The sequence below is a fragment of the Neocloeon triangulifer genome, unplaced genomic scaffold (assembly GCF_031216515.1).
Source record: "Neocloeon triangulifer isolate White Clay Creek 2 clone unplaced genomic scaffold, ASM3121651v1 ptg000013l, whole genome shotgun sequence".
Classification (NCBI taxonomy): domain Eukaryota; kingdom Metazoa; phylum Arthropoda; class Insecta; order Ephemeroptera; family Baetidae; genus Neocloeon; species Neocloeon triangulifer.
This window is the reverse complement of record NW_026775555.1, coordinates 4,345,993-4,371,639: the sequence shown is the minus strand read 5'-3', so window position 1 is coordinate 4,371,639 and position 25,647 is coordinate 4,345,993. Positions and strand designations below refer to the sequence as shown.

Genomic DNA, 25,647 nt, shown 5'->3' with positions numbered 1-25,647 from the left:
TAGATCTTGGAATTTATGGCAAAATTCTTGCTAGTGGTGGTGCCGTTTTGTCCTTTTTTTTTAAAATAAATTGTTATCAACAGATGAATGTAAACAATAATATTTGTAACAATGTGGACATAAAAAGAAAAATTTCAATTATAAAAGTAAATCTATTAAATTAGTAGAATATACGATATTATTATCTATACTGAAGACTCAACCTCGGCAATTACAAAAGTATTATTATTAATTTTCAAAAGTAATTATTAATGATCCTACTATGACACATTTATAGAAAAAGCAAAAGCTAAATTTCTTTCCCAGATAAAATAAAAAACGAAGCAAAGTTGCCTCCAAACGAAAAATAAATGTTATTTAAATATAAAATTAAAAAATAATAAAGATAAAAAACATTTAAAATGTAGAGATATTGTGACTTTATTATAATAAATACTTAATTATCTTAAATTTATACTAGAAAGTTTGTTCACTACTAGCCAGTGGATCTCATTTTGATTCTAGGGACGTAAAATATCTCTAGTCGGAGCGTAATCGGATCTGCCAGAATCGAGGGAGGACGCGAGGAGCAGCACCAAGTTTGCTGCCGGCAGGGGCGAACAATGCTTGTGTGTTTCGATAGCCTTGATTTGATTTCGCGGCGCACAAAGGCGATCCCTGAGTAAGATTGGCGAGCGCGTCTCATATTGCTGGCGTTTCAATTTTTCACGTCTCTGCAGGCCACCCTTGTTAGTGCGCGCCCCGCTAGTGTAGGCAGACCCGGCTAACAACCTTCTCATTATGGCCTACTTGTTGCTACGCGCTGAAGTTAAAAAGTGGTCCAGCCCCTGCCTCCTCTTTGGTACCAAGGAACGAAATCTCGGCGGCTCGGATGTGAATTTCCGAGCTGATGAGGACGAACGATAATAACCACGAAAAATTGTTTTAACGCTCCTTCTGCGGGCGCCTCTATTTTTCGCATCCGCCCTGCCGGCAGTTAAGTGCACGTCGGGGCCGAGATAATGCGCGCAGAATAATCTTCTCGCGTAATTACAGCGGCGGGACTTTCGCAACCATAATACTCGCCGTCGCAGCTCGCGAATTTGCAATTTAATTCCGGCACACGAACTCTGTACTATAATATTATTTTTGGGTAAACTGCCTAATATCAAAACTAAAACGGTCGAGAAATACTAATGAAGCATTATTTCAAAAGAAAAAAAAAACAAATTCTGATATTTTTGGATAAAATAGAAATTTAGAGTTCTTTTGTTTCCAGTTTTTATCTAATTTCGCATAGTATGATTGTTGTTCCTTCTTCACGATTTACTCAAAATTAATGAGAAAAATTACAAAGAAGAAACGGCTCAATAATTTATTGAATAATGAGTAATATAAAAAGTATTGTATTATCTATCAAATTATATAAATAATAAATATAAATAATATTAAAATATTTACAAATAATCAACAGAAATAATAGGAAATAAAAAGGAGTAATCTGCAAATATGTATCACAATTTTTGAAAGTGAAGAAAACGGACTTTTCCTTGTGGAATTCAACCGCTTTGTATAAAAAAATAATGGTTTTCAATGGGACGTCTCTATTGTAGCTAATTTTTCGTTTCGTTCACAATTGTAATGAAAAAAATTTCAAAATTTTCCCCTCCTTTTATTAATTTCATATTTAGTGAATATTTGTTAAAGGAACAGGCGCGGCTAAAATAATGTAATTTTTGTTCTAATCAAAAGTGGCGTTTTCCCGGTAAATTCAATCATAATATCGTTTTTGAAATATTGATTTAATTCGGCATGGCTCTAGAGCTGTTTCACTAAAAGTTTTTTTTAATTTCCTCTCTTTTATCATCCATCGCCATTTTAATATTAAAATATATCTCTGGTTAATTGCATTGAATGAAAATTTTACCACAGTAAAACTAAATATCATAATTTTCAATGCGGATGACTGCGTTTATTATTATTATGGAAATTATTAATTAATATCAATATTTCCATCGCGGTGATTAGTATTTCTAGCAAATAAAGTTTATCAAGTGTTTGTTAGTTTTCAAATGGAGCAAAGTTCAGAAGAACATAGACAACGATCTTTTGTCTTCCCAATTTTATAGACACTGTGCGTGCAAACGAAACAACAGTTTTGCTTCTCTGCTGGGAGCAGAAAGAAAACGCAGCTTATTTTCATTTCGCTCAGTAGGCGGATTTCTCATTCGCCGTGTGTGTGTGTGTTTGCGACGAGCTTCGCGCCGTGTTTGAGTTGTTGCGCGATTCTCAACTGAGAACGACCAAAACTTCATAAGTGTCCCGTATATTCGAGCGCAAAGCAAAGATTTGTCGAGAATATAATATGAAAAGTTGCCTTTTCTTCGCTGGCCCCGAGCAATACATGTAAAAGAGAGCATGAGTCAGCGAGTTTCAATAGCAAAAGTGCACAAAGAAGCGTGTTGCCTCCTCTGCTATTTATATGCATCGTTTCTCGCATGCCATTGCAGTTATGGAAATAATATCTTCTCTGAGATTGCCACACGCGGCTCGATATTTTCGCCGCGCAAATTGGAAATTCTCATGCAACATTCATGAGCAGCTGGCGCATTTCTATATAACGCTCGCTGCTCTATTATGCCGGCAAAGGTTTCTGTCATAGTGCACAATGCGGGTGCGAATCAGCCCCTAATCGGATTTATATGTGACCCATTGCCTGATATTATTGCGTTTGATCAAGAATCAATACCAGCAAGTGGTGAATACAGGCTATAGGGAAATTTATTTCTTCACAATATGGCAACAAATAATGAAAATGGGAATAACATTAAAAGAAATACGAAATCGCCATTGAAAACGTTGCATTTAATTTTAATCAATTATATTCTATGCAATGAGTTCACTGGAATTATATTTTGAAAAAAAGATGAACTAATGATAAAAAGTATAAATAATTTTCATAAACCAAAGCTTAGTCTGATATTCATCGTAAAATAAAATAATTAATAAATAAAATATGAATTAACAAAATAAATAAATTAAATTAAACATTGTTAAAATATGAAGTAAAAATCGTCTTCTTTTAATTTAATATTGCAGTTTATTTAATAAAATTCAATAGTTTTTTTTTTTTGTTCAAGTTAATTTAATGAATTAATTTTTAATTATTTCAATGGAAATTTATTAAAATGTAAAAATCTATTTTTATTTTGTGCCGAAAAGCATTTGATAAAATAAGCGTGACTTCATTTAGGATTATGCACAACAAAATATTAAGTGAGAGTGAATTTATTTAAATATTGTAATAAAAACATAAATAAATATCAATACATTTTATTGTGAAAGAAAAAGTGCTACTCCCAAATTATAAGTGTGATGAATTAATAAAACGCTTGTTTGAGCTTGTATAGTGAAATTAAAATAAAATTAATTATAATGAAACTTGCAACTCTCTACCACGGCAATCCCTGGACCAAGATATGTATAAGAGGGAGCACGCAGTGTTCCCGCGCGCAACCTTTCAAATAGAAAATTTGAAGAGCCTCGCCCATTCTTGAGAGCAAATAACTTTTCTTGATAATAACAACACACAAGTCTTTTTTCTAGAAAGTTTTCTCTGTTAAAGTCATATTTGTGCCACCACACAAATCATACAAAGTGTTGTATCAATTAAATAAACATCACGGATCGCAGAGAGTCCAGAAACGAAGCGGGGTCATTTGTCTGAGAGTCTCAATCACAAGAATACTATTTCACTTTTCACTGCAGCGCGCGCTTGTGCTAATCGATGGAGAAGGACGCACAAAATTAGCAATAAATTTTGAGCCCTGAAGATTCTGTCAAAGATTGGCTGAAAGGTGAGTGAAAAATCCTCATATAGGTTTGAGATTGCAGAATCATTCAAAATTTTATGCACCAGAAATTTCGCCGAAAATTTCAGGCAATCTGAAAAGACGAGCTCACGATCACATTGATATTTGATTGATTCAACGAGATAATAATATCAAAATGGAATTTGGGGAAAGAGAGCATTGGAACAACGAGCAACGTATTAAAGGTGCTGTACTATTTTGTCTGCATATTAACATTTTTAGATGAAATTTAATTTAATAGTGATATTATTTAATTAGTTTTGGAGAAAAAAAAATTTGAATGGAACCTTAAGAGGCCTTCACTAGAGGATTTAATGCTGTGAAAGGGTTGCTCGAGTTTTTTTAATTGTAATTTTTCTGATAAAATATGGCATTCCTTTTATCAGAAAAATAGGCAAATTGGAAATTTAAAAAATATTTATACACATATTTCTTGACATAATTACACAATATAAGCAAGTGGAGCGACAAAACTGCAAAATTTCATTTTAAACTTCTATGATCAGTTTGAAAAAGATTTAAATTTTTTATTTAGATTTCATTGTGGGACACAAAGAGACTGAAGATTTAATTTGCGCATCAACCCGATTGTTGCACTCAAGAGTCTACAACTTGGTCTCCCTGCGTGAGTTATGCATGAGGAGCGTTGTTCTTAACATGCTTCCCCGGTTCTCAGAGATCCCACAATGGATCGACAGACTGCGTAATAAATAGAAAATAGTTAATACCCACTTGTACTTTTTTCTATGTAAAATTGTGTAGCTCTAAGACTAAAATCTGACATCCTGACCTATGTCTTGGACATAAAAGGACCGTATCGTGAACCTTACTGTTGGCACCAAGAGCGGAGATACCTGGTCCCATCTGAAGACAACAACATTGTGCAGGTAAGTGTAGATAAAAAAACTTTGCCATTAAAAAAAAATGCTTAAAAATCGAAGAATAATTCTAAAAGTCAATTTTACACTTCAAGTGGGTGAAAAAAGACAGAAAGCCAGAGTGGCCGAAGGTTACGATTCCTCTGAGTGTCTTTAGGCAGCTGATCAACTCTACCCTGCAAAGATTTGACTTTGACCTGTGTGTTGCTAAAGAAATGTTCTTTGATCTTAATGGTTTGGATTTCAAAATTTTGCAATTCCTTGCAAAGTATCCGGAGGGCATGAGGAGCATTGTGGACAGGCGCAGTGTCACATATTTAGCACCAGAGCCCTCAGGGAGCAGAAATATTATTGACCTCCTTATCCAGTTCACCAACCTGGAACACCTGAACCTTAACACTGTCCGATTCAGTGATGGTAAAAATTTAAAGAAATTCGAAGCGCCAATATTATTTCTATGTTTATAGATGACGTCGAGAGCCTGAGCAAGAGTTGCCACCAATTGAAAAGCATCACATTGATTTATTCAGCAACACTGACTATCAAAGGTCTGCAAATCTTGGGAACCCTTCCTCAATTAGAAGAACTTACACTATGTGAAAAGCTTAGCAGAGGTGCTCACTATCAGGAAGCTTTGAAAATAATTCCCCAATTAAAAAGAATCAATAGATTAGACATGAATGGTAAGAAAATATGAACTACAGTCTTAATACATTACCAGTTTTTGCACTGAAGATGCTTTAAATTAATTCTGCCTGCTGTTTAGATTCTTTAGGAATGGAAAACTTTGATTCTTGTATCTATTTGAATATTCGGCAGGCTCGTGAACACACGTTCAGACTGGAGCGTCTCAGTACTTTCATTCGAGGCAGTGAAGACGAGTAAAAAATAACCCCGCTTATTTGTAATTTTTTTTGCTGATATTTGCACATTTTCAGCATCTCTAAATGCCTGTCTAATTTGAGGGAGGTTGTCGTGTGCGAACCTTTAAACGACGATGATAATGACAGACGCAATTATTTTCCTGGAGCAAAGCTCTTGCGAACACTGCCCTTCCTAACAAGTCTCACAATAATAGATGCTTATCACGGTGCTTCAAGTTACAATAATATTGGCACCTACCTAGAGGTTCTTGGGCCCAAACTTACTCATGTATGCGTGATTGGAAGCGGCTACTGTGTGGACGTGTTTAGAATCCTCCTTCTTTGCCCCAACCTGACGTCTCTGAGAATCGAAGACTACCTTGCAAAGAGATATCAGAGTGAAGTCATCATTGATCCCCAGCAGCTTAAGCTCAGGCAGCTTCACCTCAAAAGCACCTCTTTAGACCCCAATTATGCTAACTTTTCAAGGCTTCTGCTTGCCCCTGAGTTGCACACAGTCCGCCTTGAAAACATCTTCATCTCTCCAGATGATATCCTGAATGGCTCAAAACCGTTTTTGCTGAATCTCGTTCACTTCCACTCAAGTTTATTAGTGGAATCGAATAAGACTTACGACCTGCACGTGAAGTTTTTGAAGCTCATTGTTGAACATTGCACTAGGTTGCAAACCTTTGAAAGCAGAGTTATACCATACTATCATGTACACTTGCTTATCTCGCTTGCGGACATCTCTCAAGCTCGATGTCATTTTTCTGTCAAAGATTCCAATTAATACACATTTTTTTTAACATTCTGAATATACTGAGTGGAGAATATTTTGTTCTTTATAAGGAAATTTTGGGGTATATTCAAAATATCAAATTATATTTTTTAATTGTGGTAAAAATAAACAAAATGTATGAGAAATGAAGCATAGAAGTTTGTTCAAGAGACGCGAAAAAGCCTATAGGCTTAAAAAATTATTTTGCAGCGAAGAAGAAGAAACACATATTTTTTTCTTTAGATAAAACACCGGTTGTAGGTGTGGGGTAGCGCTTAATTGCCCCTAATGTTCCTTAATAATAATTTATTCTCCACACTGATTCTCATTTTATTCAAGATATATAATCAATTGCATTTCCCGTTCTATATTTTTTGATTAAAATACTAAATCCTGAAAAAATATGTTTCAAATTTTGTTTCAATCTAAATTCCCATTTCTATTCCTTTTACTTATTGATATTAACTTGAATTTTGCAAAAAAAAGTTGGCTGGGAGGCGTTTTATCTGCGTTTAAATTGAATAATTTTTTCATTTTATCTGCATTTATTTTTCAATGAAAAAAACTTTGAATGGTAATAATAAATTATTAAGAAGACGCGCGCCATGCTTGTCTATGCAATATCCATAATTTTTACTATTTTGAATATAAATTAAAACTACACCCTGTTCACATATTCCCTTATATTTCGGTGTTGGATTGATTCATGTACACGTATATCATTTCCAAATATGTAAATCAAACGAAACTTAATTGAACTAACTTCCCTTCTGCGACTCACACGGGCCGAACTGATGAATTATGGCGCACCGGCCCCAACTTTGACCGCACCGAAATAAACCCTCACGTTTCTGGCGGGTGGGTGCAAAATGTATGAAGGCCGAGCGCATTTTTTGCTGCCACACCGAAATTCGCCCGGCAGCGGTGCCACTTTCGCTCTCTCACACACCTCATTGAAACTGCTGCGTCTCTTTCGCACGTCTCGACCTTGCACTCGAGTGTCAAACTCTCCGCTCTGATGAATGGCGAGAAAAGCATTTTTGTTCCCGAGACCGCTAACTTGTGTCGTCTTTCTTCCCCATCTAGGCCTCGAGTTTCCGCTGATTTATTTCCCGTCTCGCAGCGGCGCAGCCCCGAGCACTATTTTCACGCTTCTCTTTTGAATCGCATTGAATGGGAAAAACCCTTGCATGCTATAAGCACTCGTTGTTCACTGTATCTGATTTTGCTCAAAGGCTCACTCGTTTCTTTGAACCTTTTTTTCGCTTTCTGCGCGAATTTACGAATTTGAGGCAATGCAAAAACGCACAAGTTAGCTTTGACAGCCTCCAAACTCATCAAGGGTGGGTTTTTATTTTTTGTCTTGCTTTGATGTTTGGCATGTACTTATAAAACGCAAACACACGAGATTTCTAAGTATGATTGTAGTTAGTATAAATTACGCACTTTGTTCTTCACAAACAAAAGGATGGATTTTTTTTAATGAATGCGCTTGATACGATGTTTGATGTTATTAAAGGATTTTATTTGCAGAGCACAGAAGGTGATTTTAGGCGCATTAGCAGTAAAATTAAAATTCAAGTTTCCTGCTAATTAAGCTGCCAAGACAATTGAAAGAAAAGATTAAGAAATCTATATACTATATAATATTTTTCAACTATTGATATGATCAGTTTTTAAGGAAAGCAGTTCATCAACTGGAAGAAAAACTTTTTTGATTAATCGATACTACATAGGTTGTGTTTAAGCATAAATTTTAATTTAATTGATGGCTTTATGTAGAATGATAATTTTGCTCTCTCTTAGCAAAAGTAAATTACCTTTTCAATATAAATTATTACGGGAATAAATTCTTATCATTTTGATCAATGAAATGAATTATTCAACTCATAGATTTTTATTTTATTTTTATAACTAAACCATTTTCTCTGTGAAACACAATACTTGAAATTTTTCATCTGAACCATGGCAAAGCTCATATAGTTTTTAACCAATTTTGTTTTATTTGTCTTATGAGAATATAAAAATCTAAATTTTATTCACATCTAATTGTGAGGGCAGCTCTGCGAAAAAATTGTTTGCACAGCCCACTTTGCAGGCAATGGGAGGTCCGGTCAAGAAAAACTGTTGCGAAATAGAGAGACTGGCAGCGTCTCCAAGAGCACGGCACACAATAAAAAGTTTACGGCGCGCCCTTTGCCTATTCCGGGGGCCGACTTTTGCTGCAGCCGGTCAGGATGGAAATGTATCGATCTCTCTTCTTGAATGTCTCATCGTGCGCAAATAAGGAATAATAAAATCCGAAATTGGCGAGAAAAAGCAGCGGACGCGTGTTTGCTTTTGATAAGAGCGAGACACGGACACCACTCGAGGTATCTCTTCATGGTAAATTTATATTTTTTCCTTTATTTGTTTTACGGCATTTGTAATTTCTGGCGCGTGTGCACACCGTGTTTTTGCCCGGCCCATAAAGAATTCATTGAATTTCCGTGAGAGGCTTTTTATTATTTTAGTGCCCGGCGCACCGCCGAGAGAGAGAAACAGCCGCTTAATTAAGTTATTGTTTTAAGAGCCGCCTGACTGGAAATGTTTTGAGTTGTAAATTTCTTTTATTACACCACTGTACGTAAAGCGCAATTTTTCGATAAAATGTAATGTAAACCTGCTGTTGTTAACTCCATAGAACGAGTTCGTGCGCTGCTCGCTGGAATTTTTCCTTCAAAATTAATGTGAAAAATAAGCGAGTTTTTTAATAATTAATCAACTTTTTTAATTCCGGTTTTCGTTCTATAAAATTTTCCTTTGCAGAGGTTTTTCATAAGCCCGCTTCAAGTTCCCATCTCATTTCATAGAGATACACAAATTCTTTTAGGTCACTTCATAATTAATCGTTGCCTAATTTGAAAACATCGGACCATTTTCTCTCAATCATTAATCTTCTGCAGAAAAAAGCTCTAATGAGATACATTTTGTCCTTTTAGACCTTTGAAACTATATTTATTCCAGTTCTATTTTTGGCAACCATCAATTATCAAGAAGAACCTGATACAAATTGGCTCCTCTCCACACAGCATATATTTTTTTTTTTTTGCACGCGAGATCGCCTTTAAAATAGATATTTCCACCCACAAACAAATTAGCTTCTTTGCATAAAAGCTCAAGAGCATCAATTTGTGAACTCTTTTTTAAACTAACTGCCAACAAGGGAAAGAGAATCGCTTTGTCAACAGTATGGTCATTAACATCCGCAAACAAAACTGGCTCTTTATAATAATTCTTGCTTCGCATTGAAATGCATGCACGACCCACATGCAGCAGAAACAATGAAAACTGGCGATTTTCTGCTGAACAGGCACTTCTGCAGGGACAAAGCGGAGCAGAAAACGCAAATCATCACAAAACCAGCCCTGGTCGTTAATTTCCTGCATCCAAGTGCTAACAAGATCTAAACTATTATTACCAAGTCATGTCGGATTAATCGTCTTGAGTTTGTATGGTAGACTGGGTAACCCAGTTTCTGATGCATATGTGGGCTGCAAGTTGTATTGTGCAGGTGGATTAATGTGCAGCTCGTGCGAGTTGTCGACAGCAGGCGCGCGTGTGTTGCGGTGCAGCACTCTCAAGTGCCTTCCCAAATGTCACGTGAACCGCAGATGAGAATACATAGGTAATATGCCAACCGTGAACAGGTTCTGGAATTTTGCATACGGACGGCGGGATAGTTGGAGTGGAGTGATCCGGGAAAGCCACCAGAATTATAAAATATATTTTATTATTCGATGAGGTTGTATCATTAAATTTTGCTGAAATTTGATGACCAAAAGAGGTAAATTTTTTAAGCAAATTTATGTTATAAAATTTTTTTACAAATAATTAAGAATCTTTAATTATTTATTCACTTTTTTTATTTTTTTTTAATTAAATTATTTTTTATTCATTAAATTATATTATTTCTAAGGATGTAAGGTTGAAAAACTCCAACAATTACTATTATATTTATTTTAGTTAGAATTTGCTTGCAATTTACTTCATTATGACCAACAAACAGCATTTTATTTAAAATTCATAAAATTATTGTAAAGATTGAAAGTCATTGCCCAATTTTAAATAATATTTATATCCGATCACAAACAAAATAAACGCCTGGAGCGTATATTTCAAATATGGAAAATTATCAATATTTTCTCATTTTCAAACAATTGATCTGCGCTTGTTATGTTGTTTTTGCTTACCCACAATAGAATTTTGCAACGTTCGTTCGCAAAATATTAACTCTTTTATCACTTCTTTCCAACATAAATTATTTTTGCAAAATTTTTACCAAAAGTACAGTGGGTGAATTTGTTCTACTCGACCGGCTTATTGGGAACACCATAAAAAGTTTTCTAAATATACGAAATCCCTCGGGGCGAAATTGCACAATCTCATTTGTATGCTGCCATTCAGCGCGCGCCCGCCAGCGTACACATGCATGCATTCCACCCTGGGCAATTTAACATCGCCCAACTATCTCAACAATTTCGTGCCGCGATATAGCTTTTTCTATCTCCACTTTATTCGCCCCTCGCCTCGCTCTCGTCCTCAATCGAAAACACCTAAAATAACAGAGCAGCACCGCACACGCCAGATGCGGGACCATTTCAACTTTTCAATTGCCCGGAACTCGAATGCGCGAGACCGTAATTTGATACTGCTTATAGCGTCGGCGTTGCCAATTTATTTCACTCTCACGCGCGTGGTATTTTCAGTTTATTCGGTTTTATGCATTTGGGGTGCAAAGCCTGTTAAAAAAAAAGGAGGGCAAATGAACAAACATTGAAAAACAATTACAAGAATTTCAAAATCAATCGATGAACCCGAATCCGTAGAAAATAAAAATTTTAAACTTTTGATTTTTGATGATATTTTCTTTTTTTATTCTCTCTGATTTTAGTCGGGATAAAAAAAACCAACTGACTTTCCTCATTTGATATTCAAAAACTTTTGCAAAAAAAAAAAAACTTTTGCGGCCATTCATGGGTGCTACAAATTTATTTCTGAAACTCTTTTGGGCTTTTGGCTTATGTTGGCCTGTGCGGGTTTTTTTCCTCACCCGCACCTAATTGGCCCACTATTGTTGCTGGAAGAAAGAGGATAGAACTGCTGCCCACATTCAACCACAGCACAAGAGCTCGGAGAGGAAATAGAAGAAAAGTTGGTGCGGTAAAAATACTTTTTTATATTATAAAAGCGAGGAAGTGTGTGCACTAAGTACATGGCCGCGCAGATTCAAGACCACCAGAGCATAAATTAAAAGAAGTCAGCACTATTGAATATTTAGAACAATCCCTGGAAAATTTTGCTCAAGTTGCACTTGAAGTTTGTATTGCTGCCGTGCAATTCCACTTCAAGATTATATACGGCTCAGTCAGCTGCAGGAAAAGAGCGGCGAGTATCTTTGGTTTTTTTCCTCGCTCACAATTGCTGTGGGTTTAATACGAAAGCAATCTCACGCGCCACTTGGGAGGAAATAACTCGATTGAGCTCTTTTTCACTCCAATTTTAATCAAAATGCAGCGATGAAACTTTACAAAACTTGAGCAGCGTAAATTGCAAAATAACTTCGCAAGGATAATTTCTAATTTCTGCTCTGCACAAGTTTTTCAAAGCTCCATCAATTCACCTCTCTTTTCAAAATTACCTGGGTGCAGCACGTATTTCTTTTTTCCCGCCATTGAAACACTTTTTTGGAGTTGCTGCTTTTCTTTAGAGTTCACCGTTCAGCTTGAGGAAATCCGTCTTGCTTATATTCCTCTCGTCTATTTGACCTGAAAGCGCCTCCTAGCATGGGTAGGTGAACATTTTTGCCAACATGTACACCCGAGAAACATTTCCTCCTCGTCTGGCAAAGTGGGTTCCAAAAGGGAGCTTTAGTTTCTAGTGCGCCGTAGTACATCACGAGGCAAAGGGTTTTGAAATAGATTCCTTTATTTTGCATTACGTCCAGTTGTAGGACGAAGGTCTTTCCGCAACATTCACTGTACACTAACTACACGTTACATTAATTCTAGTTGAAAACAGTAATTTAAAAAAGTGACCAACTTGATAGAAAATTGTAAAAAGATCATTATATTTACCATAATTTTTCATCAAAATGTGACTGAAAAGGTAAATAATAATTTAATTCTAAATAACAAGACGATTAATTATTTTATTACCTATTTTTCCTGAAATCCGCCATTTTCATTTATTATTCATTTTTTTGCATTAAATTATCAGCAGTATTGATTCCAGCATTCCCATTAGATTATGATTATGGAAGCAAAATTTTGAATTGGATTTAAAGCAGCTAAGTCGACCAACTTGTCGACAAAAGGGGATCTCGGGTGATAAATTCATCAGAGCCCTTTAGTCCCAGGCCGAAACCATTTCGCACTGGCAAAGATCCTTTGGGACCAGCGATTGACTTATTACGCGCACCGACCCCGAACACTATTCGGCGCGCATTGGAATTTAGAGTGGACACTGCGGAGCAAGGTGGAAATTCTACCCAGAGGTTTGTGCTCGGATTCCAGTTTCCCTTTCGTGGAGCAGAAATCGGCAGCAATTATAATTCCGGGTACTTAATAAAGCAAAACTAAACTCTCCCGCCGCCGGCAAATCGGCTTTTGTTCCCAGCCGGCTCAATGTTATGATGTTGCGGGACGTGATTCTGATATGGGCGCGCCTGTGTGTGTTGCCCGCACGAGCCACACTATTGATAATAATGTAATCTGAGCTCAAGTGGATTACACTTTTGCCGCTCTCATTTATCGGACGCGCCTCGCTCGCAAAATTGCTAACAATAAAGCGGCGGGCTAAAGCGTCGTGCCATGTCCTGGCCCTCATTGTCAAAGTTAATCATTTCGGCGCACTATATGCGCTGTTTATTTAGCAGACCAGATTGATGAATGCTGACCCTTTATTATTTGCGTCATTCACGGATTTATACAAATTGCCGGGGTTAATTAATCGCAATTCGCTTTACATTAATCACTGCAGTTTAGAAATTAAAATATTTTTTCGTCTGTAAAATTGGAATTATAGAGGTTTTCCACGGAGAAGTTAAAAGTTTCTTAAATTAATCCATCTCGTTGAGATTTTGTGGTAGAATTTCACAATTGACGGTTGATTCATGGTGATTTGAATTTAAAGTCGGCTTTTCCTCGATGGATATTTGTGAGCTGTTTATTGTTTAAGAAAAAAACTCCTCTCTCGACCACCGCCAAGAAAGCTCATGAATTATGGCTGCAGCCGAAACATGTAGAGCAGGATATTGTTTTTTCTTAAACAATAAACAACTCACAAAAATCCATCGAGGAAAAGCCGACTTTAAATTCACCATAAAAATTGGGGAGTTTTTATTTTTAAACATTATTTATTATTTTCCTCATTTTCTCTTTCGTTCTTTCAGTATTAAACAGTTTTGCTTTTTTGATAGAGATTTTTTGTCACATAGAGTAATAGTAAATAAATAAATTAAAGTAACATTTCCCTCTTTTATTTTTTAAAGCAAACGGTGTAAATAATTCTTTGAATTTAAAATCGACATTTTTATTCTATAGCTCTAGCAGAATCTAAAATGTATTTGTGCAGCTAATAAAAGCATAATTTATATAATTCTGCTCTTGGATAAGAGTAGAGCATGCAAAAAAGACCTGCTGGGTAAAGCGAGCTAATGAATTCATCGCGAAATGAATTCACTTGACCTTAATTATCATACACATAGCATCCCGCTGTGCTGAAAGTTATTGTTGCAGGGCACACAAAAACATACACACGGCGAGTTTCCAGAACACAAGCAAAAAGGTCGGGCAGGTGGAAAGCCGGCAAGATCGTTGACGTTGTTTTATTTACAAATTAAAAGGCACGGCACACAAACAAAGTGTAGTCTGGGGTTGGTTAAAAACACGGGTTGGGTAAGCAGCTCAAAGAGGAAGGTGGATAGTCATAGCAGTGCTACACAGAATGTAAATATTTGGATTTTCCAGCAAAACTTCAACATACACAGCGATCCACTCTGCTGAACCCTGGTAGTTTTTTAATTGTAACTCCTAGATTAATTTTTATTCTCTTAGAAAATATTTAAAATCCCGAGAAGAAATTCGGTTCAATTATTGTTCAACAATCTGTCTATTCTCTAAAAAAAAATTTGCTTTTTACTGGGAAAGCAGAATAGGTTTTGTTTCCAGCTCTGCATGGGAGGTGCACGAGCGATAATTAATGGCAAAGCCCTTCTCTCTGCCACCGAAAACGGCAATCCGCAAGTACAAATTGCCGGGTCGGTTCGGCAACAAAAACTTCCTTGACCGTTTGTGTGTCGCTGAAATAAATGGCGAGACGAACACGCCCGCTCACTTTGTGCGCGCGTTATGCATGCAGCAGGTCCATTTGAATATCTCCCGGAGAGCGGCCGACCGACCTCTCTGCGCAATTAGAAAAGGTCAAACCTGCTGCTGCTGCTCGCTTCGACAGCGCGTTCAGTGTTTGTGTGTATGTTTTATCATCAGACAGGAGCGAGAGAGGGCACGTGTCCCTGCTGTTTTGAATAGAAGATAGGCTTTTACCATTCACGTGAGAGATACCGTGCTCGTCGCTTCCAGCAAGATGAATTTCTCTTCGCAGTTTGTTTTCATTGGAGCTTCCGAGGGAGAGAAAAAGAACAGAAGCGGATTTGAATTTGAAAAGTCTCTTCCTCAAAAATAAAGCACATGTTTTTGGAGAGAAAGGATGTGCTTCAAAATTGAAGGGGAAAAATATGAGGCTAATGAACTTAAAATACAAATCATTGTAGAAAGTATGAAAATGTTCCTGTTCAATTTGAGGAATTGAGTATTGAAATTTTAATTTATGAATAAAAGTGAAATTTCTGGAAATTACAAAATTCGTTTCGTCTGCCATTAAATTTTTAAGCTTTAGATTGGAGATAAATCGAAAAATTGACTTTCCAGTTTTTTAAATAGCTTTTGTTTCTTCAAAAAAATTTAAAAATCATAATTTGATGAAAATAATTTCTTGCCAGCTTATTTCTGATTTATTATTTTTCCAACGAGCCAATTTGTTCAAAATGCAAATACTTCTGCAAATATTCTTGTAAATTTTCAACCTTAATTTTGGAATTAATTAACAAATTCATTCATTTGCAATTTACACTATATGCTATAGCAGCAAAAAACCCGGTTTATTCTCATGTTTATTATCCGCTCCAAAGAATAAACTTTTGTTGGTAATCAGCATTGAGAGCCGCACTTTGTAATTTACCTCGTCAGAAAAAACCCAGGCAGCTCTCATGAAAAATTGCGCGTTTCTCTTTGTTTTCCTGCAACAAGCGGCGGAAATTTCATTGAGGCAGAGGCACAAGTATAAGTAATACCGAGTTCCACCCAAATGTAGTGCGTGCTCGCAGTTTATGGTCTGGCGAACCACCGCGCGCTAAAACTTATATACGGTGTATGTCTGTTGTGCTCACAATTTTGTCCTTGGATGTGCGTAAAAGAGGCTAAAAAAGAAGCGAGAATCGTCGAGCCAACGGACCGACCAACGCCGAGGTAAACAAAAAACTCAATACTCAAGCCTTTGAGCACTCTTGCAATTTTGTGCACAAGAGGACCCTCGAGACCCAGCAGACGCTCGTCTCTCTAGCCTATATCGCCCGTCGACAAAAATGCAATATTAAAATTTTCATTATCCGCCGTCTAGATACGTTCGGCAAACTTGGGTTCTCTCGTTAAAATTATTGCGAAACCCTCGAGTTTGCAGGGCCGTTGAGACTACGACGGTGGCCGAACGCCGCAAAATAATGCCTTAACATGCTCCGGACGAGAGATAGCAACAAACATGAGCGCTGCAACAAGCGGCTTCGGTGCTGGGCTCAATACATTATGTATGCATGTAGCAAAGTACTTACCTAGATCCATAAACTTGGCACTAGGAAAATATAATTCTGAAAACTTGAGCTCTCTGATCTCATGCATGAATGAGCAAGAAAATGTCAAAAGTGAACACGAGCGCACTCCTGATTGCGGTTTTGCACTTGTCATAAAATAATTTTGAATAAATGAATAAATTAAAACAATAAATATTCTCAGCTTTGTATTAAAAGTTTAAAGCAGATAAAGCAAATAAAATGATATAAGGGTCGATTAAATCTGTCAATTAATATAAAAAATTGTCTCTGACAACCTCTTCTAAAATTAATGAAAATGTTTCCAGACCAAAGATCCTGGTAAATCCTGCTGGGATCCATTTTTTGGTCTATTATTTGATTTCGCTCAAACGTTCACATCTACTTTTAATCAAATAAAGAAACGTTGGAAGACAATTATACAAGTCCAGAGCAAATTGAATGATTGCGCAATTTTCGCCGCATTACTTTTGCGCACGGACGCTTTTGCGCGTATTACCAGTTCAATTAATCACGAGCCTTCAGCACCTGGCAAGCCTGGCTTTGAAGTCTGGGGATTAATAAAAAGTCAATGCACCGCAAATTCTCCAACACACACACCGCCAATTCCCTGGTCGTGTGAAAAAGGGTCGATATCACTTGTGTACGTGTGTTGTTTGTGTACTCGCGCAGGCAGTGCACAAACTAACTGACTGCATCGGAGACTCTAATCCCCAATCTCCTGCATCAACAGCAGCAGACACCACTCGGAAATAATGAATAGTTTAGCGCCAATTAATCACGGCCTCGATTCATTTAATAAAGTTGTCAACCGGCGGTGGCGAGCCATTAATAAATAAGCAAATTGACTGCCACGGCTGTTTTTTGCCCAGCTTTAAACTGAGTGGAGGGTGAGTGCACCGGGGGTGTCTGACTGAACCCAAGGTTGCGCCAAACCGAGCGTGAAAATAGGCCTTTTTTGCTGGGGTGGTGGATTATGGGGCATTTTCATTCTCTATTGATCAGCGGAAATGTGATTGAATGAGAGTTTTTATGCACAGAACTCAATTTGTTACAAATTGCAAAGAAAAAACTTTATTATTTTATCCAGAGCCATATATTATTATTGAATCAATTTTTGTTCAATTTATTTAGAATTTTTCATTTTACTTGCTGTTAGTTATGGGCAAATGAAATTGGCTTTTTAAGTGGTAAGAAAATTTTGCCAAATAAAATTTACTGAATTTGGTGAATAAAATCTGATATAAAAATAAATAAAAAAATCAATCAAATAATATGTTTGAAAAAATTGACACAGTAGAGGACATGATCACGGAAACGAAGAGATCGGGCTTTTCCATCAATAATAATGTATAATTAATAATTTCATTTTTCTAATTAAACATCATATTTATAGAAAAAAAAATAATATTTCTTTCCAAAAAATATTGAAAGACATTTGTTTTATTATTTAATTTGTGATTATACATTGTTTTGTATTGTTAAATAATTTTTCATAATTAAAAATAATAAATATTAATTATCTTTTACATTTAAAATTTTAATTGTAATTTATTTCAGGGTAATTTTATTTGTTACATTTTTTATTATATAATTCTTACCTTGTTCAATACTTAATATAATAATTGTCAGCAAATCTTATCAAGGATCAAGTGTATGTCTAATTAATAAAATTAACAAATAAATGAAAAATAGGAAATAATTAATAAAACAACCTGAAACTATAATATAATGAATAAAAGGAATCCTGTGCGCAAAATTAAGTTCCACGACCCATGTGAGAGAATTCATATAAAACACATAAATAATTTCAGCGCCGTTTCGACGCACTTTTATGTCGTGCGTACGCGGCGGGAACAATGGCAATAAATCTCGGGCGGGGGTCGCGCGGGGGTTGCGACGGGGGTGGCTCGGTCGGTACACACACACACACATAGTCCGCCGCCGCCTGTACATTAATGCATTAGCCGTGTCACTCTGCATGATTGCCCCCGAACGATATGTTGAATGTGCCGTGGCGCCGCCATTGGCTGATCTCCAATCGCCCGACTGGCTGTCGGGTCAATCACTATGGATTTTCGGCACAAGTGAAATGCACACCCAAGTTTCGCCGGCGCGCTCTGGCAGGTGGATAATTCAATTCGTTAATTGAGAGGACGGATGGCTGCTGGGTGGATTGCGCGAGACACATTCGGCGCTTCGCTGGCTTGTCGCCTCCACTCGAGCTGTGCGTCGCCTCGCCCGCGGCACGCGAATTGTGTTGCTTTCACGGTTAATTTGGACATGTGCGTGTCATTGCCAAAATGAGCTTGTGAATAAGGGATGTTCTGCTGTTTCAAGTGGACCGGTTGGATTTTCATGTCTGATGCAATATAAAAAGCTGATAATTTTGTTATTTTGATTAATTCTTTAATAATTTTAATTCGAGTGAAATATTGTTTGTTAGAGTATTTTGTTAAATGAGACTTCTGTGATGAAAAGTTGTTTTTAAATTTGATGTCCCAAAATCAGCAAAATCAAAACAAATTAATCTTATTTTGAATATGATATAAAGCCAGTCCTTAAAATTTTATGCTGCAAAAAGCTAAAAAAAATTGTTATGAAATTTACATACTAAAGCCCATAGATTTTTGCACATCCTGAGCTCTGAGGCAGAGTTTCAAGAGATTATAAAATTAATTAATACACTATTAAGTTCCTGATCAAGCTTTATATAATTTGTTTAAAACAACTTTTATATCCAAAACTATCCTGTCATTAAATAAAATTTGGAGACGAAAAAATTTATTTTTCCAATTTTTAAAGAGCTTTATTTTCCACCAAATAAAGGGAGCAAAGGTGCAGTTATAAAAAGCTCTAAAGAGCCGATTGATTTTTAATCAAATCAGCGCGCAAAACCAATTTTCAACGAAAATACCACTCCAATTACACACGGGGTTGCGTCGCTGTCAATCAATAATCGCCGTCAATTGTCGATTGTCCCACGAATTTTTTTCCCAATTTTTCATCAATTGCTGTTGATTAATTACGGGGAAAATTTCCCCAATTCACCGTGCACCAAAGGGACAAAAATAATTTTAGATTGTTCCGACTAAAATAAAATGGAAACAAAAGCGCTCTCTGTCTGTGTTTCAATAATTCAATAACTATAATGCTTTGTGTCAACAATGAGGAAATAAAATAGATGCTGCGGGGAATCGGAGGGAAAACAATTATGAATAGCAAATTGAGCTGCAGCTTTATCAGACCACTAAAAAAAAATGAAGGGGTTTGTATGTTGTGCTGTATTAAATCGCACACAGGGAGGGCGTTTCGGAGGACGATCCATTGTTGTCTCTCCGATATTTCATTCCGGCGCTGAAACAAACAAAGCCGACGAGATTTCCGCAAATTAATTTCAAATGCGTCGCTGGCAAGCCGCCCCTGGCAACTAATTGGCGGTGCCACCGAGCGTGCTGCTGAAAAAGCCGGATTTCGCGAGAGTTGTGTGTGTCGTGCACAGGGCGCGGCAGCTTTTTGCCAATTTCCTTGTTTTTCGCACACGCACAAAAGAGCGCGCGTTTCTCCCAAACAAACGAACGAGCAGATTTCCCTGTGAAAGGAATGATTCGCGCCAACCGTGCAAATCTCACGCCGAGCATATGCAAGGGCCCGCTTTGTAACTAATTATTCGACCGTATTTGTGTTAAATTCACATGGTTGGTTCGAAAATCGTTAATTAGTACGTTTGATGAATTGCCGTGTCACTTTCCGCCAACGCGAAATTTGCTAAACAGTGTTTATATTTGGGTAAATATGGTAAAAATGTTCAAAATTTGCATAATTATAATCATGTGTGGTGTTCTTATGAAACCTTCAGGCATGTAAACATTTCCCGATAATTATCCAAAATAGCTATAACTGTACAATGTGGCCTCTTTTTTGTTCAAAATTATTATTTTCAATGTACATAATCAATTTCACGTGAAAATGAAGTTTTCAAAATTCGCCAGACATAATAAACAATTGAAAAATTTCACTTCAAACGCTAAAAACACAATAAAAGATAAAACTGACTCAGCTATTGAGCTAAAACGAATCTAAAAACATTATGTATAGCATAAATTTAATGGAATTATTATTATTTCCATTATTTTCATTGATTTATTAAAATTTATGTCATTTAAAAAAGTTACCAACTGAGATTTTAAGTCGTCATGTTGTACTATTTTGCAAAAAAATTATAAAAAAAATTATTATTATTTGCAATTTTTTGGCGTAGCTTAATTTGATGAAAAATTAACAAATTCCACAAAATGCAATAAATTAAATTCCTGATTTCACATAAATAGAAATAAATTATAATGCTGAGACTTGATCGAGGTTTTTTTAAATCATAAAATTTCTGTTAGAAAACAGAAATCATTCTGCTTTTTTTTTTTTAAATCTTGTTGAAATTTTTTGCATGGAAAAAGATGAAATAAATTTTAGCATAAGATGCAAGATGCGCTATGCTCTAACAACTGGAGCTCTCACAATCTAGTCTAGGGAATGGAAAAGACGCTTGTTATTTCAGAATAGATCTAAATGTAGGGCGTATATATTATGTTTGTGAGGCAAAACAAACACACAAAAGAGAGAATTTCTTATGGTAATCATAAAAAAACATTGGTTTCCATATCACAAAAACAAACAATTTTCCATTTTACTCAAATTATTATTATCTCGTAATACAACAATTTGTTTCATTTAAAGTTTTTTACTTGCAAATAAACACCAGAAAAATAATGAAACGGACAATTGAAGAGAAAACAATGCCCTTAACTCTCCGCTAACTGAATTCAAACATTTTCTCTCGGCCTCGGCAAAAAAAAATAAGGGCATTCAAATAGACCGTGAGTGTATCAAAACATGGTAGAACCTCTCCTCGCGATGCAAACTAAAGTGTGCATTATTCATACAATTTGCATGCGATTTACGGCGCCTCGGCGCAATTTGAATGGACTTGTCTGCTATGCAAGCGGCGGCCATGTCTGTGTTAGCTTGTTAAACACTGAATAAATAGAAGCTAATCCTCGCAAACTCGTAGCCAAGAACTGCCGGCCGACCGACCACCGAAGTACGGCGCGCTCAAGATAAATAATAATGGCTCGCTCGACCGCAGAGTTTGTAATCCTCGTCACAAATGCAGCGCGTTTAGCTCCTCGCGTATGTAATACACACAAAGCGATAAATTGCACTCGAGGCCCCCGCAAACAACAATAATACCGACTCAATGGCCACCGCAGTTTAGCGTCAAAGTATTAGTTGAATGTCTAGCAATGGATAAGGGAGAGGATTTAAGTCAACCAGCTACACGAGAAGAAGCTGCGAAGTTCACTTTTCAAAACGACTCAACAATTTGAAAATCACATAATTATAAAAATTTGACTGTTGTAATATTTAATATAACTGAGTCTTAATTTAAAATTCCAAAATCATATCAAATGTTATGTATGGAGGCTGCATCGAATTAATTTCCATTTAGGATATTGCCTTCAAATTAAATCGAGAACCATTGGATGAAAAACTTATAATGAAAAATATTCCAGCTTTCATTTAAAACTTGTTTTGCTTTAAAAAGCAAATAAAATAATGTTATATTATATTAATTAGTAGCATTATTTGCAAAATGGAACTTGTAGAAATAAAGTTTTTGAAGAAAAATTAATCAATAATATATTATTTAATTATAATCTTCAGACCTTTGAAAAAAGGCCAATGAACAGAAATAACAAAAATATCTGCTCAAAAAAATCAATGTAAGTTGATAAAAAAAAATATTATTGAAGTAGAAAAGTGTTCGCAAACTAGAAGTCAATGGTGGGAGGCAAAGTCTGGCTGAGTAAAGGAGGTGCGAGGGTGGCGGAAATTGGCAATAAAAAATGCATTCCTGCTGACGTCAAACGGTCACCACCGCCTTTACAGCTCGGGTGGAAGTGGGTGTGCTTGTGTTTGGACAGGTGCATTCCAGAGATGCGGTCGTTGTCCGCCGGTGTCCAATGGAAATGGAATTCAGGAATTTCTAAGTGTCCCCTCTCTATCGCACCTTCCCCATTCAATGTAAAATTATGAAATTTTGATGAAAAGATATTGAAAATTTCAATTAAAATAAAGGTTCAAAATGGAAAAATGAAATATTCAACTGAATAAAGTTGCACCTGAAGAAAAATGAGAAAAATATTATTCCTAATTCTTATTATAGATATTTTGTTCAATATTTTCAAAATTCTGACATTTATTTTGAAAAACTAAAAGAAAAATGGTGACACTAAAAAATAGCAATTTACTTCGAGGACTTTAAGTACTTATCGATCAAGTCAATGAAAGATAAAACGAGAAAGTTTTTCCATCTTTGGTCGGTTGTGTAGATATGCCAGCAGCAAAATAAAAAGCAAACTTTCCGAACAACGGTCGCATTTGATCAATTCGGAGGCGCGCGCTAATGAAAATGGAGCTCTATTAGGAAAGTTGCGCGTTCGATTGCAGGTAGTGAAGTGGAAAACGAGATGATAAAAAGTTTTCGCAGGGTAATTTAATATGAACGCAAGAGTCGCGCGCTGTTGTTGCACGACATCAATTTATTTTCCATTTCCCTGCCGCTCTCGGAAAAAGGATAATTCTCCTGCGTGCGGGAGGAATTGAGCGCGCGCAAACTTGCATGCCGGCTATAATTTCGCGACGAAAATTTTATCCAGGCGACGACGACGGCGAAAACTTTATTTCCAGCACGTCACGCTGCTGGTTCGAATCAATGTTCTCTCGGCTCGCATGTCACAAGTGCGTCAAAATTGCTGAATTGCTGCGAGACTTGCGAATTTCACCGGGATGGGCACACGAAAGTTAAGAGACTTAAAGAAGAACGTGCCATTTTATGAAAGGCAGTCGGGCGCAAAAACTATATATTCGTCGATTCATTATTGAAATAGTGAAAATAGCTGCAGGCTCTGAAAACTCATAACTTATTTAGTTAGTTATTCAAATGAATAAACAAATGAACTGAAATGAGAATGTTTCGCTCTCAACAGATCTGAACAAAGTTAACCCTTGACCTTTGTATTTTTGAAATACATAGTTTAATCCAAAAACTTTAAAATAATCAGTTATTATAAATGATATTTTCTATAAATATATTAATAAAAATTATTTCTAATTTTGGGTTTAAAATTAAGTTAATTAAGTTAGTATAATTTCATCTCATTGACTTGCACAAATTTTTCTAACGAGGAGCTTGCGGCTTGTGGTACCTACACTGAAATTAAATTTACCGAGAACTAGAACTGAACATTTTACCAAAATATCAATGTAAATTTTGAGAACAAGAGCGGGACAGGAGCGGGATATTGTTTTTTCTAAAAAAATAAACATCTCTCAAAATTAATCGAGGAAAAGCCGATTTTAAATTCAAAACACCGTAAATTTTGATGTTGATTTCATATCATCATCAACGTGATTTTGGTAAAAATCATATCAATTTTGATTCCACAAAGTATTTTAGAAAATTTCCATCAATGTTAAGTTTCGAAAATCGAGTTCTCCAAAGGAATCAAATTTTTCTCATGATATCTTCTGGGAATCGAATGGAGAACAAATAAATAAATAAATTGGCATCTACAAAAAATAAGAATAATTACAATTAATAGGGCCGTATTTTTAGCCAAAGTCTCTCCTGATTCACATTTAATTGAATAGTTCGAGGAATAATTCTAGACATCAAAATTTCTCATTAGCGAACTGTCAAATGTCTCTTCTCTGCTCTCAATAATACGGCGAAATTCTAATCAAGAATCTCGCGTCACTCGGCGATGAAACTCGGCGCTGCAATTGTCTCTCGCGCGCGAGATGCGCAACAAAGGGAGCAAAAGACGATTTTTAAGTCGCAATTAGCGTAGGCGTGTGTGTGCTCGCGCCAGAAGGCACATATTCATGGCGCGCGGCGTTTGAGAGATGTCGTGTCTCATTATTATGCGGACATCAAAGCAGTGCACTCGACTCTTGACTATTTGCACGTGCGTCCCTTATCGCTCGGAGATGACGAACGGCAGGGTTATTGTCGTGTTTGCATCCCTCGGCGCGAGAATAATTATTTCGGCGACATCCAATTTCCCCGCAGTCAAATAATAATAATAATAGCGGCGCCGTGTGTTCCAAAACAACCCGAGATGACAGTGGAATTCCGCCCCGTCAGCAGCATTATATATATTTTCCGCACTTCGATCGCGAGTGGTTTGCGCTGTGCCGAATGATGCGCCGCAAAACAAATAACGCGGAACGAGCCGGCTCGCGGAAGATCGATTTTTATTATTTTGTGTGCGGTGTTTCGCACGAGGCCGAAAACAACACGTTCATGCAAAATTTAGGTTTTTATTTTATGCATGACGCAAGCACGAGAGACTTTATCTGCAAAAATTCTCTGAGTGAAAATAACAATTTCGGGCCAGCAAGCGCGAGTGAACCTCGGAGTGATATCTTTTTTCGCTGAAGAGAAGTGACAATTATCGCGAACGTGCGCTGCTTTTCCTATTTTGCGTGCAAATATACAGTGGCAGCGGCGGCAGAAGTTGACATGGGGAGAAGGGAAAGCAATTCTCTCTTGCTCTTTGTGCATACAAAACGTATAAAGCGCGATTTCAATTTAAAGTCGACGACCGAGTTGTTGACTCTTGGTAATGTGGCAGATTACTTTGCCAATTTCTGGAGGTAAACAAACAAACTCCATTGACTTTAAGTTAAATTAAAAATTGTTAGAAATGATTGGACAATATTGATATTTATGGAAACTTTTCTCATCGTTCCGAAACTTTTTCAAAAGCATTTGTCAAAATATTCTGCTTCATCTTGAAGAGATTTCATCCTCTTGAGGCAAATCTGAAGAGCTAAAAGCTTTTAGTGCAGGACTTTCTGGAAAAGAATATATTCGAGATTTATTTTTATGCACGAGCTAAGATTTTTCCGACTACTTAGACTCCTCTGCTTTTGGAAAAAAAATATCCGATTTTATCTGCGGCAAAACACGAACATACATCACGGGGCCATTTCCGCAACTTTTATCGCTCAATTTTGCACCGCGGGGAAAGATTTTCCCAAGGCGGCTTGATGCTGTCGAACACACGATTTCGTACATTTATAAAACTCTGGAGTGTTGCAACTTATATAAATATCGAGGAAGGCCGCGGCCGCTTCTTTGAGTCGCTTTCGCTGAAAAGTTTTCTTTGCGAGCACCACTCTCGAAAAGACCTATTGAGGAGTTATAATTGCACTCCAATCTGAATGTTGCATAGAGGCGCAGAAACTTTCCTTCTTTAATTAATAAGATCGGTGAAGTGAACTTGTG

The 25,647-nt window shown here is 36.6% G+C and overlaps 2 protein-coding genes across 6 annotated transcripts in view; one reads left to right on the top strand and one right to left on the bottom strand.

Annotated features, from left to right (window-relative positions):
- Positions 1-25,647, bottom strand: part of LOC132199002 (zwei Ig domain protein zig-8-like) — a 153,269-nt gene that overhangs the window by 98,340 nt on the left and 29,282 nt on the right. The window lies entirely within an intron of this gene.
- On the top strand, positions 3,558-6,764 carry LOC132198789 (uncharacterized). Of its 2 annotated transcripts, none has more exons than XM_059623013.1 (8): positions 3,558-3,836; positions 3,920-4,036; positions 4,387-4,554; positions 4,614-4,738; positions 4,825-5,146; positions 5,197-5,412; positions 5,496-5,610; positions 5,668-6,764. In XM_059623013.1, exons 2-8 carry the CDS (start codon positions 3,988-3,990, stop codon positions 6,383-6,385), a joined length of 1,713 nt encoding a protein of 570 aa, XP_059478996.1. In that variant the 5' UTR covers positions 3,558-3,836; positions 3,920-3,987; the 3' UTR covers positions 6,386-6,764. The 2 variants fall into 2 exon arrangements, with proteins under 2 accessions (XP_059478996.1, XP_059478995.1); XM_059623012.1 differs by having other exon boundaries at positions 3,899-4,036.